This window comes from Cyprinus carpio, chromosome B1 (genome assembly GCF_018340385.1).
Source record: "Cyprinus carpio isolate SPL01 chromosome B1, ASM1834038v1, whole genome shotgun sequence".
NCBI lineage: Eukaryota > Metazoa > Chordata > Actinopteri > Cypriniformes > Cyprinidae > Cyprinus > Cyprinus carpio.
This window is the reverse complement of record NC_056597.1, coordinates 23,564,459-23,581,954: the sequence shown is the minus strand read 5'-3', so window position 1 is coordinate 23,581,954 and position 17,496 is coordinate 23,564,459. Positions and strand designations below refer to the sequence as shown.

The 17,496-nt window shown below is 41.4% G+C and overlaps 2 protein-coding genes across 5 annotated transcripts in view; one reads left to right on the top strand and one right to left on the bottom strand.

Moving 5' to 3' along the window:
* Positions 1 to 11,359, top strand: part of tmem39a (transmembrane protein 39A) — an 11,952-nt gene extending 593 nt beyond the window's left edge. Inside the window, exons 2-10 of one of the 3 annotated variants that reach the window (XM_042717020.1) lie at positions 462 to 618; positions 3,027 to 3,261; positions 4,273 to 4,356; positions 4,787 to 4,941; positions 5,441 to 5,768; positions 6,363 to 6,550; positions 7,818 to 7,938; positions 9,695 to 9,976; positions 10,064 to 11,359. In XM_042717020.1, the coding sequence (XP_042572954.1) occupies positions 506 to 618; positions 3,027 to 3,261; positions 4,273 to 4,356; positions 4,787 to 4,941; positions 5,441 to 5,768; positions 6,363 to 6,550; positions 7,818 to 7,938; positions 9,695 to 9,931 (1,461 nt within the window). In that variant the 5' untranslated portion in view covers positions 462 to 505 and the 3' untranslated portion in view covers positions 9,932 to 9,976; positions 10,064 to 11,359. Of the gene's footprint in view, positions 1 to 461; positions 619 to 3,026; positions 3,262 to 4,272; positions 4,357 to 4,786; positions 4,942 to 5,440; positions 5,769 to 6,362; positions 6,551 to 7,817; positions 7,939 to 9,694 lie in introns of all 3 variants that reach the window. The other 2 variants (XM_042717019.1, XM_019081483.2) reach the window with 2 other exon arrangements.
* On the bottom strand, positions 10,813 to 17,257 carry LOC109051551 (serine protease 23-like). Of its 2 annotated transcripts, none has more exons than XM_042717022.1 (3): positions 17,140 to 17,257; positions 14,270 to 14,931; positions 10,813 to 12,337 (listed from the first exon to the last, which is right to left on the bottom strand). In XM_042717022.1, exons 1-3 carry the CDS (start codon positions 17,240 to 17,242, stop codon positions 11,891 to 11,893), a joined length of 1,212 nt encoding a protein of 403 aa, XP_042572956.1. In that variant the 5' UTR covers positions 17,243 to 17,257; the 3' UTR covers positions 10,813 to 11,890. The 2 variants fall into 2 exon arrangements, with proteins under 2 accessions (XP_042572956.1, XP_018924625.2); XM_019069080.2 differs by lacking the exon at positions 17,140 to 17,257 and adding an exon at positions 16,173 to 16,376.
* Positions 17,258 to 17,496: the final 239 nt, after the last annotated feature.

Genomic DNA, 17,496 nt, shown 5'->3' with positions numbered 1-17,496 from the left:
CCAAGTTCCTCTTTTAGTGCAACACTTTCAACTGCTGCTTTGTGTCAGATGATGAAACGCTGGTTTATCAGAGGAGCACCAGCTCTGACCTCTGACCTCTGAGCCGACTGTTAGGATGAGAGTCGATTGCATTGATTCTCTTGAATGGCTTTATAGTAGATTTCTGCTTTGCCATGTGATTTCACATCATGTTGAAGAGTTGTCTTCATTTGTGACCCTGGAGCACAAACCCAGTCATACGGGTCAATTTTGTGAAAGTGAGATTTATGAACCATCTGGAAACTGAATAAATAATCTTTCCATTGATGTCTGGTTTGTCAGGAGGACAATATTTGTCTGAGATACAACTATTTACAACTATTAAAGTCTGGAATCTGAGGATGCAGAAAAAAATCAAAATATTGTGAAAATCACTTTTGGAAAATCAAATCGGACGAACTGTCCATGTGTTTCTCCCGCAGTGTCCGAGACGTGAGGACGTGCTCGCAGGGATCCGCAGACGGAGATGCCTGGGGGCCGCAGGGGTCCCAGTAGACAGCAGCTGAGCCGCTCCGCACTGCCCTCGCTGCAGACGCTGGTGGGCGGCGGCCTCAGTAATGGGGCGGGGCTCCGGTGCAGGTGAGCTCACCTGAGCAGTGGTCACTCACACTGTATTACCAAACTCCTTTCATTTGACACAGGAACTGAAATGCAGGAATACACGCACACAGTCCATATTAATGATTATTTAATCACAGTTAATCTCATTTTGCATAGTTAACACATTAATGCATCCAGTGTGCATTTATTAACGAGCAAACCTTGAACAGCATTAGCTTTATAAACAGACACGTGTCCCATGTCGGCTGTGGCATGTGAACGTCACTGTCTGCTTATGCATCAATACCGTCAAAACAGCTTCACGGAAATCCATAATGTTCATGTTTATAATACTTAACAGTCCACACTGGGTGCTTGAGAGCTGGATGAAGGGATCATTTATGTACAGAGACGATATTCGAAAAATTCGAATGGCACGTTTGAGCTCTTCATTCATATATATTTGAAAATCTGGAATCTGAGGGTGCAAAAAAATCTAAATATTGAGAAAATCATCTTTAAAGTTGTTCAAATGAAGTTCTTAGCAATGCATATTACTAATCAAAAATTAAGTTTTGATATATTTACGGTAGGAAACTTACAAAATATCTTCATGGAACATGATCTTTACTTAATATCCTAATGATTTTTGGCATAAAAGAAAAATGTATAATTGTGACCCATACAATGTATTGTTGTCTATTGCTACAAATATATATATATTCTTCAGTATACTCTGCTTTTTCCCTCGCGGGCTGGAAGAGCTGACATGAGCTGTTGTGATCGCTGCTTTGAATATCAGACTGATATCTGCTTCCTGATGAAAAGTGTGTGTGTGTGTGTGTGTGTGTGTGTGTGTGATTCAAAACACTCCTGACATTGTAAATGAGGCTCTGAACTCTATAGTTGGTTGAAGCTATCCATCAACTTGACTACCATTGTAAGTTAATTACTTTAGTGTTTGGAAGTTTAGGTCACGTCAGGGCTCGCAAAATATCTAAATCCCTGGTAGCCCTTCGGGGGGGGGGGCATTCTTCAGATTTTGTTTGCCCAAAAATTATTTTAACTAGCCTGAGTAAAAGATATTGTATTTTTCTTCAAATAACAAGTCAAGAGGGTAGGGGTGCAACGGATCATAAATCTCACGGTTTGGATTATATTACATTATCACATTTTGAGTCACAGTTTGGATCATTTTTTTAGATGAGCACAAAAAATTATGGTTCTTTTATTATTTAAGTAACACTTATTATTTAAATAACAATCAACTACATAAATAAAAAAACAAAAACAAACACCAAATCCCAAGTGTATCACGATTCCTTTAACATATCAAACAACATTAACGATGCTGATTTCACAATACAATTTTCTCACAATTTCTTTTTTAACAAAATTAGATTTAAGACAGATTTTTAAAAAGGTGTCCTTTTGTTATTTCTCAGACCCAAAGGCTGCACATTACTTTGTGAAATTGAAAATGTCAAACAATATACTAACTTGAAATTTTAAAACAAATCCCAAATCAAATAAATAAATAATATAAATAAAATAAATTTCTCCATGCAAGTACATTAAGGTTTTGCCTGTGTATTTTAATCAAGATCTAAACAAAGAAGCTGCATACATGCTATTTAGATTGTACAATTTTGAAACAAAAACAAAATGGTCTGACTTTAGCTTTGTGATACTACATAAAAAATCTGAACAAAAAAAAAAAAAAACCAGCGGACAGGCTGAATGAAACGCAAGTGTCACTCTCTGACAGCAGGTGGCGCTCAAACAGCAGGTATTTATAGGCTGCTGCCGCTTTAAGACCGAATGCACGGATCCAATATAATGATGCACGTGTGATTTCTTTCTCCACTGTTTACGTTCATTTAAGACATGAAAATATTTGTCGGTTATTTTGAGATCATTTTGCGTGTATGTGTCTGTTCAAGCGAAAGAGGAATCAGTTCTGTGTTCGTGCTCTGCCTGAACGCCGCTCTGTAAAACACTTGTAAAAGATAAACTATGATCTGTTTCACCCCTACAAGCGAGTGAACAATGCAAATCAAGGAAGGGATTTTATATCACTATTAGCCCGTTGTGCAGGGCAGTGATGATTTTTGGAAGCCCGACCGGAAAACACAGTGCTAGCGAATTTGCGAGCCCTGCATGTGCACAAGAATGTGATTACTGGACTGCAGTTGGGTGTATTGCAAAAAACACAAGACTCGCAAAATTTTGTTCAGTTTCAGCCATTATAGGGAGTATGCAAATATGAAACAAAGATGTTTTGTCTATCCTTGAGTGTTGAATGTTATAAATATAAGGACTTGTGAGTGTGTGTTAGCCATGTGTACCTGTCATCTTACAGAATGACTTTCCAAAGTATTTGGATTCCGTTTTTGTTGCTTGTCTTGTGGATCCAAATAAAAGAATAGTGTGTGTGTGTGTGTGTGTGTGTGTGTGTACAGGAACAGTGGCGTGGTCGGTCTGTCTCCGCCCCTCACGGCCCTCATCACTCCCGAACCTGTCCGTCATTCCCGTATTCCTGATCTTCCTCTGGACAGTAACCTGCTGTTCGAGTCGCTGCTCTTCCTCTACCTGCTGGTGGCGCTCTTCGTTCAGTACATCAACATTTACAGGACGGTGTGGTGGTCTTCATACAGCCACCCCTCAGCCTCCACCTCACTGGTACAGTCAAATCACACAACACCACAATATTAGCATTGATGTATTATTACTGATGCACCTCCTTCAGTGGAACACAGGAGACGTTTGGCAGGATGTTCTCGCTGCTCTTTACTGTAAAGCAGAGCGCGATCAGGAGCCGCTGAGCTCCAGAACGTGTCAGAAGCACAACAGTCATGAATGTGTTTTCTGATGTCATATGATGCTTTGTTTGAGGAATGGACTAAAATAGTCTGTATTATATTTGTGCTTTTGTTTGGTTGGTCATGTGACGTGTGACCCTGGAGTAAGGGTCAAGTCCTGAAATTGATATTTATGCATCATCATCATCTGAATAAATAATCTCTCCATTGATGTCTGGTTTGTTAGGAGGACAATATTTGAAAATCTGGAATCTGAGGGAGCAAAAAAATCTAAATATTGAGAAAATCATCTTTAAAGTTGTTCAAATGAAGTTCTTAGCAATGCATATTACTAATCAAAAATTAAGTTTTGATATATTTACAGTAGGAAATTTACTAAATATCTTAATGGAACATGATCTTTACTTAATATCCTAATGATTTTTGTCATAAAAGAGAAATGTATAATTGTGACTCATACAATGTATTGTTGTCTATTGCTACAAATATTCTCGCTGTTGTCACTACATCATCTCCACTCAACATACAAAATCTATATTCAGTGCCATTTGGCATCATTTTAATGTGTTTAACTAAATAGTTTCAGTGAATAATGACTAAACAGAAACACATGAATAAACCGTATGATGCTTCACTGGATCTTGACGGGCCGGTCACTGTACGATTCAGTGCAGCGAACATCATGCTAAACATCTCCTTTAGCGTTCCACTGAAGAGAAAAAAAGTCATGTGGGCTTAAACGACATGAGCGTGAGTAAATGAAGAGAGAATTTAAAGATGTGCTGCCATTTCATGTGACAAAATCCAAACTGTGTTTTGTGTATGAAGCAGTATGTAATCATATTGTGAAATGGGCTTTTTCTGTGTGAAGAGCTTCCATCTGATGGACTATCACCTGGCCGTCTTCATCACCGTGATGCTGGCCAGGAGACTGGTGTGGACCATCATCGCAGAAGTGCGTCTGATTCTGTTCTTAATGATCAAGTAAAGCTGTTCAAATGATTGGTTGTTAACCAGCGTTCCCTTTCTGTTGGCAAACATCCGTAGTATGTCTCTGTATATATTTGTGTGTTTGATCATAGTATGCTTCTTGAATCTGATTCCATGAGTGTTATTACACCATCTAACAGCTTTCACACTGTCTGTAGCTCAGAGGGAACGTTGGTTGTGGTGTGTGTGTGTGTGTGTGTGTGTGTGTGTGTGTGTGTGTGGAGGAAGTTTGAATGAGGGTTTCTGTGGTCTGTTCTTCACAACATGCCAGTGACATTTACATGATGATCACTCGCTGTGAACTGAAAGCACCTCAGGATGAGCATTTCTCTGTTTCCTCCTAATAAAGGCCCTGTGTGTGTGTGTGTGTGTGTGTGTGTGTGTGTGTGTTTCAGGCCTCCCAAACGAGTCCGTCGTCTCTGGTGCGGTACGTGGCTCTGATCGCGGCGCGGTTGATCTTGCTGACGCTGTGCGGATGGGTTCTTTGCTGGACCCTCGTCAACCTCTTCAAGAATCACTCTGTGCTCAACCTGCTGTTCCTGGGATATCCGTGAGTCTCCAGACAGTCTTACAGGGGAATTCCAGTCAATAAAAGTCCCGGTTATTCTCATGCTCTGGATGCCATCAGGCTGAAGCGGCTCTTTGTGTTCGGCTGACACACATAATAATTATAACCCTTATTTGCTAGTCTCAAATGGCTGGGAAAATCATCGTCTGACCTCCCAACCTATATGCGTTTTGCGTAGCGGTTACACATTTTGACCTCAAAGTAAGCTGGTATGATTTGTCACTCTACGCAAAAACCTGGTGATGCCTTCCGTCCACACGCAGTACTCAAGCAGCAGCAAAACGGCAAACATCTCGTCTTGGTATGAGAAGCGTTTCTAAACCTGCTGTCCCAAGAAAGAGAACACTATAACATCTCTTTATTCCACATCATCAATCTGTTAGAATACCCGCCCCCCCCACAGTCACACTGATGGTATTCCCAAGGTTGGCAGCCTTCTGTGTGTTGGGTTTAATCTCCAGTGTCTGTGTGTCTGGTTCAGGTTCGGTGTTTACGTGCCGCTCTGCTGCTTCCATCAGGAGGGTCGAGCTCAATCCGCTCCATCCGACTGCGGTTTCTCAGAGCAGGACGGCTCCGACGGTCCTCTGCCGCGGCCCAAAGACTTCCTGACGCTGTTGCGAGAAAACCTGCGCGATCAGTTCTCCAGCCCTAAACACATCCCCACACACACCTGCCCACATTCACCTGAGCTCATCCGCAGCGAGGTCGAGGAGCTCAAGACCGACTTCAACCGCCGCATCAAAGAAGTGCTCTTCAACTCGCTCTTCAGCGCTTATTACGTGGCCTTCCTGCCACTGTGCTTCGTCAAGGTGAGCGTCCTCAGATGGTCAGAGTTCAGTCAAGTCCCAAATGGTTTATTACTGTGCCCTGTAAGCAGCATCACTGAGTTTTCATGAGCATTAAAATAATTTCTAGAGCTGCAGATTTGCCCTCTGCACATTCACCAGCGTCTGCTAATGCGTTGTCGTTCACTCCTGATGATAAATCGATGCAGAATTGATTTTCAGATGGATTCTGAGATCTTCCGAATGCATGGCGATTCTCTCTGGAATGCATTCTGAGCGTAGATTTTAACAGCAGATGGCGCTCTACTCTAGACTTCATCCACACACACAAATGCTCATGAAGAAGAGCACTGGCTGAGTCTGTAATTTAACCTCGGCTCAGAATGCTTTTATGACGACAGATAAATGCAAAAAGCCCACAGTGAACCCCCGTGTAATTCGCTTCAACCTTTTCGAACTTTATGAAGGATTATTTTAGGTTCAAGTGTGTGTAAGGATTTGGAAACAAGCAGAGTACGGCTGTTTCTGAAGTATGCAGCACCATCTGCTGTTCAAAACTAAGCTCAAAATTGACACACACCTGTGTTTTCACACTCTTCATGTTTTGCGTGTTTTCAGAGCACGCAGTACTATGACATGCGCTGGTCCTGTGAGCATCTGATCATGGTGTGGATCAATGCGTTTGTGATGCTGATGAGCCAGCTGCTGCCGCCCCGTTACTGCGACCTGCTGCATCGCTCCGCATCGCACCTGGGCCGCTGGCAGCGTCTGGAGCCCGGATCCTACAGCAACACGCCGCAGCACATGTGAGTGATCCTCCGAACGCTGCTCTGATTGAGAAGGGATGTAACGATATCACAATCTCACTGCACCATATTACTGCCATATTTAAAAAGGAAAAAGACAAATGATGAATAGGGAAAAAATTAGAATTTTGTACATCTTAGAGTTAAATTCTTCTATCTAATGCACTTTTAGAGTTCAAAATTAAGAGCTGCAACCCATGTTCTTAACCGAGAAAACTTAAGTCAGAAAACAGTCAGTAAATTGTACCTGAACTTTTTTTTTTTTTTGTGATACACTGTCTCAGCCTTACATTCACACTGGTGTTTTAGGAAGCCAAACAAGTTAGAATAAAATGATGATAACAACAATGACAGTAATAGCCATATATTGTAAAATAATAGCACTGTAAAATAAATTAAAATAAATATTTCAGTTATATTATTTTTACTTTAAACTACAGTAGGGAAATTACAGTACTTCTTTCCTAATTTCTACATTTGAAAGAGATATTTTGAATTTGTACTGCATTTAAACCACTAGCTGTCAGCAATTTATACTGCACTTTAAGCTTTTATTTTGACAGAAAGCTCCAGCTTCAGTGAAAACAGCCTTACGAAAACAAAAACGCGTCTCACTACAAATCTAGTGAAATGCTTTAATCATCTGCAGCGAAAATAAAGCATAGCGAAACTCACAGCACATGCAATAGAGGAGTTGACCGCATACATTCAGTGTGAACGGAGCTGTTCTGAGACAGAAAACACCGGATCACGAGCTGATCGTCTGAACGAGATTAAGCATACTGTGCTTTCAGTTTTAGTTTATTTGACAGATAATGTGCTAAAGCAGTGGTTTTCAAACCGGTCCTGTGAGCACCCCCAGCACTGCACATGTGTCTCCCTCATCTATCACACTGATCCAACTCCTCAGCATTCGTAGAGACTGTGTCAGATATAGAGAGACATACAGAATGTGAGGCGCTAGGGGTGCTTGCAGGACCGGTCTGAAAACCACGGTGTTAAAGCATAGTGGCCCAAAACAAATGTTTTTTGAAAACTAGCTTTTGCCCGGAAGACCTATCGTTTCATATCACCATGTGACCACGATCATATCGAGACAGTTTTGCTATCGTGATATTGATGATATCATTACATCACTAGTGATTCAGATCTCAACTATGTGGTCATTTAGACGTGCTTTCAAAGTCGAGTTTGTGTGCAGGACTCTTTCTAAATGGTTTATGAGCGGTGTTGAGTGTTTCTGGAACTGTTCTTCTCTTGTGTTCAGCTGGTCTGACAGCACCATCTGGCCGCAGGGGGTCCTGGTGCGTCACAGCCGCTGTCTCTATAAAGCCATCGGGCCGTATAACGTGGCCTTGCCCTCCGACGTCTCACATGCCAGGTTTTATGTGAGTATCTGTCATATTTTTAACTATGTTGACATGAATGCAATAGTAAACGAATAATAATACAATAAAGTATTATAATGTTTGCTTTTATATTATTAGTGTAAGAAAGGCAAACGTTAAAATACCTTCTTGTTTACCGTCAGCATTCAGCAAATACACATTTAAATCATTTAAACAAATCTTTACAAACCTAGCAGAGTATGTTTTAAGTATGTTTATTTGACATTTAATTTAATTTAATTTTCAAAATGTTTTAATTAAAATAAATAAAAAGTATACATGCATATATCAGCCACTGGCCACCCTGCTCTCTAAGATATCGGCTGTCTAAAAAACAATATTGGTCGAACACTATCCAGAATGAAAACTCTCTGCCATTTACTCATCCTCATATTCATGTGCTTTTAGTGTTTGTGCATCGCAGGAGAATAATTATTTACAAAATCTTCATGCACAGACTCAAGTCTCTAATATGTCAAAAAATGGGATGAATTCCGAGAGCTTCGAGAGCCCTCCCTAGACGGCAAGGATCCTTACACGATCAAGGCTCAGAAACGTAGCAAGGACATCGTTAAAATAATTATTGTGACATCAGGGGTTCAACTATAATTTTACAAAGCTATGAGAATACTTTTTGTGTGCAAAGAATACAAAAATAACGACTTTATTCAACAATTCATCTCCTTCGCGTCACCCTGTAGCGCCATTTTAGAGAGTATCACATACGTAAACAGCATATGCAACATATGTTAGATTAGAAAAGATCTAAAAGATTAGGAAAGATCAAAACATAAACGTACGGTGCTGCTGACACAGAACAGCATATGTTGTGTAAGTATTTGATACTGTCCAAAATGGCACTGTAGGGTGATGTGGAGACAAATTGTTGAATTAATTCGTTATTTTTGTTTTCTTTGCACATAAATACAGAGTTCTGGCATGAAACTCTGACGCAGTCCGATAGGTCTAACTCAGTCTGACGTGATGACATCATCACATGGCACAGCTGATTGGTTCTCTCCTGTATTGGTAGCCAATGAGCTCACCGCTCAACATTCAAATATATGACTAGTGCTTGCCGTAGCAGTGCAGCTTGCTTCAGAAACCCTCCACCTTCCCCAGCTCCACCTGTATAGATCTGCTACGAGGTGATTCATGTGTGCTATGGGGTTACTTCATGTATGTTATATTTGCAGCAGCAATATTTCTTACATGCTCACAGCAGCATGTTGTGGATGTATTGGCTGTAGCAAGTCTCGGTACTTGCTCTGCCGCAGCAGCGTAGCAGATCTATTCCGCCAAAACCAAAAACATTAACGTTGTCATGTACATTACCATGCTAATCCCTCCGAGAGTTGTCATGACAGAAAAAGTAGTCACATAGCTTCATGAAATTACGGTTGAACCCCTGATGTCACGTGGATTATTTTATGTTTCTGAGTCTTGATCGTGTAAGGATCCTTGCTGTCTACGGAGGGTCAGAGAGCTCTCGGAATTCATCAGAAGTATCTTAATTTGGGTTCCGAAGTTGAGCAAAGGTCTTATGGGTTTGGAACAACATGAGGGTCAGTAATTAATGACAGAATTTTTATCTTTGGGTGAACTATCCCTTTAAGAAGTACTAAGAAATATTTTTTTGTATGTTAATTACAAAACTAGTGCACGAACATAGAGCACTTTAGGTACTTTTTTGTACCCTGGGTTGCTCTGGCCGCTGATCTTCAGAGCTGATGTAGTGTTGTCTTCTCCCGAGCAGTTCCTGTTCCACAAGCCTCTGCGGATCCTGAACCTGCTGATCGGGATCGAGTCGAGCGTGGTGCTGTATCAGCTGTACTCTCTGCTGCGCTCCGAGCGCTGGAACCACACGCTCTCGCTGGGCCTCATCCTCTTCTGCAACTATTACGTGCTGTTCAAGCTGCTGCGGGACCGCCTGGTGCTGGGGAAGGCGTACTCGCACCCGCTCGCCGCCGGCCTGGCCATCAAGCCTCAGTGAGACGCAGACTGCTGTTGCTTTTCATACCGTCTACTTTCGTGCAACGTTTGTATCTATTTAAGAAAATATTTTATTTTGTATACTGTTACACACGACGTTACGTTTATGATGCACCGTCGTGTACTTTTGTAGCCCGCGCCTCGTGTGACATCCAAATTCAGCCAAAGATTGAAAGAAGAACAACTGGAAGAGCTGAAGCCGACCAATCATGACGAAGGACTGGACGGTCCGGTTCACTCAGTGCTGTTTGATCTTTTCCACTGTTACTGTGTTTTACGAGTATTATCTGTTCATAGTATCTCACGTGTCCACTTTGTTTCAATCAAACTTTGTAGAAAAACAGCCCTGACAGGAACTATTTTTAAGCTAAAGCCATCAGCATCCTTCTTTCCTTTTCTGTGCCAAATCCCAGGGGGCCGTGGGCGTGGCTAGTGCACTCTGGGCGGAGCCTGTGGACTGTCAGGCTTGCAGTATTTTTCCGAACCGCTTGCTTCAAAGTATTGATGACATCCAGAATAAAAGACAAAAACAGCCTGTTCTTCTCAGATCTTTTGGTGGATGATCGTCACCACGAAAACGGCCAGGAAATGTCTGGGTTGTATTTCACCCCAAGAGGAAAATAAAAGCAAGAAAATTAAACCATTTAGATTTCCTTTATATTATGATGGTATATATTTGTTTTTCATATTACAGTCATGAGAATTTGAGGGGTGCTTAATTTCAAAGTGCCTTAAAAATAAGCTAATTTTCTTGCGATGTTCGGGTGAAATATGAGCTGGCCAAGCGTTGTGCCTTTATAAAAACAATCAGTTGTGGATCACACACATGATTATGTCTAATCTGAGCAGTTCCTGCAGTTAATTCTCATTCATGAATGGTGCTTTTATTTTTTGCAAAAGCTTTTAATGTGTTGTGCATAACAAAGGGCATTAAAATTCTCCAAATGATTAGTGCCATTGAATGAATAAACATCAAAGTGCCCATCGGGAGCTGATATCCACTTATGTTTTTGATTTACAGTGTGTTTGTATGTGGACCTCTGATGAACAGCCTCTGACCACTAGAGGGAAGCACACACCTGTAAAAGCAGAATGTCATACAGTAGTTCTCAATTTCCACACAAGCAAGCACCTCACACTTCAGTACATTAGAGAAAACAGAAACAGCACCAGTGCTACGAACAGAACAAGCTGATGTCCGTGCCTTTCTGTCTCCAGTCCTTCACCGGCGACTGTCCTGAGCCGTGAAATCAAAGGCAGCAGACGGAAAATAAAAATCAGGCACTCCTAAAACCTCTACTATATTATAACAATATGTGCTACGATAGAATGGCTGTCAGTTGAGAACCTTACTTAATACTTTTGTATGGAGTTAAATCAATGCCACATACACTTGCAAAAGAATTGAAGTATTGCAAAGTAAAATAAAGTATTACGGAAACAATAAATGTGCTTTTCCCAAACAAAAACAAAAAATTGCAAAAGAAAAAGATGTTTTGTGAACCAAAACAAAGAATACAGCTTTTGCGCTTCACGTTTCTGCGCGTTTCACTTTCTGGCATTGTTTTGACATGGGGGTGGGAAAAAGAAATTCAAAATAAAAGCAGCTTTGCAAATAAATGAGTAGCTATGGCCATGGAAAATATGTGTTGCAAAATCATTGCTTTTGCTCTGTTTCATTTATATTTTGCAATTCTTCTCTTTTTTTTTTTTTTTTTTTGCAAAACAATTTTTTCTCAATACTTTCATTTTCTTTTGCAATACTTCAGTTCTTTTGCAAGTATCTGTGGCACTGATTTGGCTCCATTCTTTTCACAAGGCTAAACAAGTGTTAAAAAACAAAGAATGTAGGAGTTAATTAGTTATTGATGCATATTCTGGACTGTGCAACTTTTCTGCATGAAATAATAGAGAGTATCTTATGTGCTAATGGAGAGAAAGCAAAGCGCTCTGCTGCTACTCAGCCTTCTCTGCAGTCCACATAGTTTCCCTTGATCCAGTAGCAGATCTGGGCGAATTTCAGCGGAGTGATGCGCACTGCCACATTGAACTCATGAGGCGTGCCGCTGAGGTCCACCCACTGGTGTCCGGAGAAGATCCCGATGACCTTGCGCTCCCAGCGCCGACGTCTGCGGTTCCACATGCGGGTGTAGACCCCGGAGCCACTGGCGCCCGGCTGAGCATCGCAGCGCTGGTACAGGAGGTCGTAGGTTTCATCCCCGGCCTCACAGAAGCGGTACACCAGCTGACCCGGCCGGTCGTTATCGAACCCGGAGAACTGCACCCGCTTCCCAGGGAGCTGCTTGGCCGCGGGACTGATGCCCAGCTTCATGTGCCTCCGCTTGTGGGCCTTCTTGAGCTCCAGCAGAGCGTAGTCGTAATCCATGCCGATGTCGTTGGCCGAGCCCTTGATAAAAATAATAAAAATTAGAATGCATCTGTGTCCCTGCAGCACAGAAGCAGTCATCAGTAGCACAGGTATATTTGTAGCAATAGACAACAATACATTGTATGGGTCACAATTATACATTTCTCTTTTATGACAAAAATCATTAGGATATTAAGTAAAGATCATGTTCCATGAAGATATTTTGTAAATTTCCTGCCATAAATATATCAAAACTTAATTTTTGATTAGTAATATTCAGTGCTAAGAACTTCATTTGGACAACTTTAAAGATGATTTTCTCAATATTTAAAAAAAATAAATAAAAATTCACCCTCAGATTCCAGATTCTCCAATATTGTCCTATCCTTACTAACCATTCATCAATGGAAAGCTTATTACAGATGTATAAATGTCAATTTCAAAAACTTTACCCTTATGACCACTGGTTTTGTGGTCCATGGTAACATTATAGACAGTTTCATTGGGCGCACGCACCTGGCCCTCAGTTAAATTCTGGTCTGTGTTTGTTTATCGGTCTGGCAAGTGGCGCCGACTATAAACACAGTTAAAGTGATGAGTAGACTGGGGTTGGGCTCAGGTTGTTGTGCTGTGGGATGCAATGTTTCCCACACATTGATTTATTTGTCACGGCACGCCACAATATCAAAACTGACCGCCTCAAATAGATTTGACAAAAGGCTTTGACTTCGTTTAATAAACATGAGCACTGCATGCTTCAAAATCAAAATGCGGCGTGGGTGTTTTTATATCACTGTATCTCTGAAGGAAACCGACTGTCTCCAAACAAAAGTTTGTTTAATCTTGCCTGTAATGCCTAATAAAGCAGCTTGTGAGCAGAGCACTGCTTTGTGTACAGCTGTTACAGAAAAATCTCTGCTGCTCCAAAAGTGCCTCCTGCTGGCAGAGAAGGAATAAGCATTTTTAATAAACCTCTGATTAACAACATGTTTTGCTTGTTATCAGAAATAATCTACTATAGAGGGACTTTGCTGTTGTTACTGATTCTTTGCGGATGTCTACCAGAAGTTAAGTAACGTTCGTTTATGTTGTTGCTTTTAGAACCGTCTATAATGCACTTTTCTAAAACCCAAAGGACGACTAACAGCAAATACAAAACTAGGGGTTGTCAGTTTAACGCGTAACGCATTAATTATTTTGTTCTGAAAAAAATAACGTGATTAAAATATTTTAACGTAGTTAACACACTGGACCCGCCCCCAGACCTGTACATCATATTACAGTTCATACAGTTGACTCTTAACAAATATGTAGGGCAACAACTCCATAAATGCATTAATGCCCTAAAATTCAAGATATTGGGGCAAAAAAAAATGCTCCTGTATGAGTTTTTCTCATATTTATATCAAATGATAAGTGATATCAAATCAGCAGCATGAGCAATATTACACGAGTGCTGATTGTCTCGAAAATAACGAGTGCAAATGTGATTTTATACAACAGTTCCGTAAATAAAAAGTTAATATTGTGTTCTATTTTAAACACAATATTGTCTGTTTTTGCTCACTTTTGCCAACAAAAATATTAGCTATAAAGCCACAGCAGAATTAATGTGCGTCTCTGAGTAACACAGCGGTGTTAGGTTTCTGAATGAATCTGTGTTTTCAACGAAATTGTGTGAATCAATGATTCAAAGACTCATTCATAAAGTGAGGCGTTGACTTAATTCCTGAATGAATCAGCCCTTTGAACTAATTGAATGAATCAATGACTCAAAGACATTTACCGCCACCTGCTGGCAGTTTTTAGTAATGTAATTTGTGATTAATTAGATTAATAAATCGACACATCATGTAATTAATTAGATTAAAAATGTTAATCGACTGAGAGCCCTAATAAAAACAAATAAAATACAAAAGTACAAAAAAATAATACAATAAAAGAAAGTATAAATCCTTAAATAATCATTACAGTGTTGGTGATCCAGCCCTTGGGCACGTGTGTGCGCTTGACTCGGATCCACTGGAACTTCATCTTGCCCGGTCCAGTGCCGTTTCTGCCATATGTCTCTTTCTGCCGCGGCTTCAGGAAGCCCACTCTCAGCCTCTGGGCTCCTTTGACGTAGTTCTTTCCGTCGTGAATGCAATGTGCTGCTGTGAGGACGTGCTGGTCCCCCACCAGCGTCCCCGAGCATCCGGTGGACAGCTTGACGGCGGTGGAGAAGGGGTAGTTCAGGAGGAAGTCCTGGCCGACGATACTGAAGCGGCTGTCTGGACCGAAGATCTGGCGTCTGCTTCTGGAGCGGCCAGCGGGGGGCTTGTAGAAGGCCTCGGCGTCGAATCCGTAGATGCCCACTGCCGTCTCTGTCAGCTGGCCGCTGGAGTGCAGCGTTTCATAGGACAGGAACTGGCGCAGGTCCCAGTAGCTGGGCGCAGGGGCCCGCTTGTGGCACTCGGGGCCGCAGGAAGAGTTGAGCTCCAGCTGAGCGGGCCGCAGGAAGTGAGGTGCTGGCCGCTCCTCCGTCCGCTGGGGCCAAACCACAGGCACACGCTGAAGGGGCCACTGTGGCCCCGGGGCCGAACCCGACGCCGAGCCCAGCAGCAGCAGCAGGACGAGCAGAGCCATCAGAAAACCTGGACAAAAGCAGAAACCTCTTAACGTTTGACTACTTAACTGACTCAGGAACAGTGTACATCTTCAGATTAGCCCCCTCTATTTCTGCTTTTAAGTCTGCTCTAAAGACACATCTATTCTCTCTAGCTATCAGTACCCCATGATCATTGGTTCAGTTGTTGTTTTTAAATGTAAAAGTCTTGTTTTATTCATTTTATTTCTGAGTTTTTTATTTTATTCTGTACAGCACTTTGGTCAGCTTCGATTGTTTTTAAATGAACTTTACAAATAAATATTGTATTATATTGTATATTATATTGTCAGGCGAGACAAATCAACGCAGATATCACACCGGCCAGGTCGCGTCACACTGTTTGTTCAGTCAAGTCGCTTTTATTTATACAGCGCTTTTTACAATGCAGTTTGTGTCAGTATTAAATAGAAAAATAGTGCGTCAGTAATGCAGAAGGACAATAGTAAACACTCAGTTTTCAGTTAAAGGCAGTTCATCATTGAATTCAGTGATGTCATCATCCAGCTCAGTTCAGTTTAAATAGTATCTGTGCAATCAAGTCGATGATGTCGGAGAGTCCCCAACTAAGCAAGCCAGAGGAACCAAACTCCACCGATGACAAAAAACCTTGGGAGAAACCAGGCTCAGTCAGGGACCAGTTCTCCTCCAGCAAGACCAAACGAACCAGCAGTTTAATTACTGTCACCTCAACACATTTAGTAGATGTATTCTATGAGTACATGAAATTCTGCACAATTAATCTGTTTCAGATCTCTGTTACAAAAGTCAACAGCTGCAGCTGCAAAATGAAATATTCTGCGCCAAAGGTCAGAGTCCAAAACTTGTATGTGGTCTGTCTAAGACTTTTTTAAACATTATTAATCTGCCTCCACTGCAGTGAGCTACAGAGGTCAGGGATTCGGGATTTTTCCTAATTCACCAGGGACACAATGCATGGAAATATTTCTGAAGGATGACTGTGAGAAAATGCATGCTTCCATGGCAGCAGTGAAAACAGAGTTTACTGACTTCACAAACAGTGCAGAAGTGAAATTACCATGGTAACAAAACAGATGTGATTTTATTCTGTAACGCAGAATCAGAACAGTTTAAGCTCTCAGATCATATGAATCGCTGTTCATTAAGAGTTTGCAGATGTTGAGCTCTACAGCTGCTCAAAAGCAAATAAAGACGCTCAGCGCGTGTCGCGTGAATCTTCAATCCAGAGAAAGCCGAAGTGATTCTCACCTGTTCGCGCGCGCAGGTGTGTCCGATATTAATCTCCAGTAAACCTCAGAGCAGATCAGTGTTTCAGCACATGGATCCAGACGAGCAGCGGCTCCAGAAGGACACAGCTTTCTGTTCTCATGTGAGCTCGCTTCATCTCATCGCCAGTGTTGCTCTGATCGGTTCTCCGTGCGCGCGTGGGCGCGTCGCGCTGAGCTTCATCTCATCACGTGACCTGAGATAAAAGCGTCTTCTGATCGCCGTGTTTGTGTTCTGCTCTATTAGAAAAATTCGCCTATAAATGTTTGCAGTAATAATGTTTCATTTCTTACTTTGACGATGCTTAAGTATATGCTTATAAGTAAATGACGGGCGTTTAATCCTTTGAAAAAACGTTGTATTTATATTTACATAAAAATATGCAGCCTACATTTAGCTTATACCGTTGTTATATTCTTTATGTTTATAGTCGCACTCTTTATTAAAACAGTCGCATGCAAAAGGTGTGGTTTCACTTTATTATGATGGTCCCTTTAACACATTATGTTGACTGTAAATAACATTGCTCTTACATGTCTACTAACTAACTCTCATTAGAGTGTTAGAATAAGTTGACAATGACGTACTTGCAAAGTTACATATAGTCATTAGAATGACTGTTGAGAGACCAGCACAATAAAGAGTTAGCGGATAGTATTGCGCAGACAAACTACTAATACTCTGAGAGTTAGCTGACATGTAGGTGCAAAGTTACTTTTTTTTGTCAAGAATGCTCAAAAGGGACCATCAAAATAAAGTGTTACCAAAATTGTTCTTGTTGTTGTTGTTTCTCTGTTCCGTCTGCATGCACAATGGGTGGGAGACTGTCTCCCATAATGCAATGTACATGGCTTGACCTTCCATGTCTAGTGCGATGAGTAAGTAACAGAAGAAAATCATGCAAAAGAACTACTCTTATTGCTAAACATGCAATAATGTAGAATACTACTGTTAATGACTGCACACTCCAGACTGTCCCTGCGATCACATGCTCCGCTGCTGGAGGACGGTGACATTAACCGCGGCGCAGCGGTGGGCGATGAAAGAGCCATCTGTCTCACTCAAGACTTCATGTCTGCTGAGTCCCGTCCACAACATTCTGTGACGCTTCTGGAATTCGGGTCCCGGGTCACTGCAGAACAACATCTGTCATCTTTTTATGCTAATCGTCTCGGTTTGGAGTTTAAAAGTTTTTATTAGGGAGACTAACCACATTTTCACTTACAGAAGATGCTTGCTGTGACCATAAAAAAACGTTTGAGAGAAAAACTCTCCTTTTGTGTTCTACAGATCGAAAGTAAGCCAT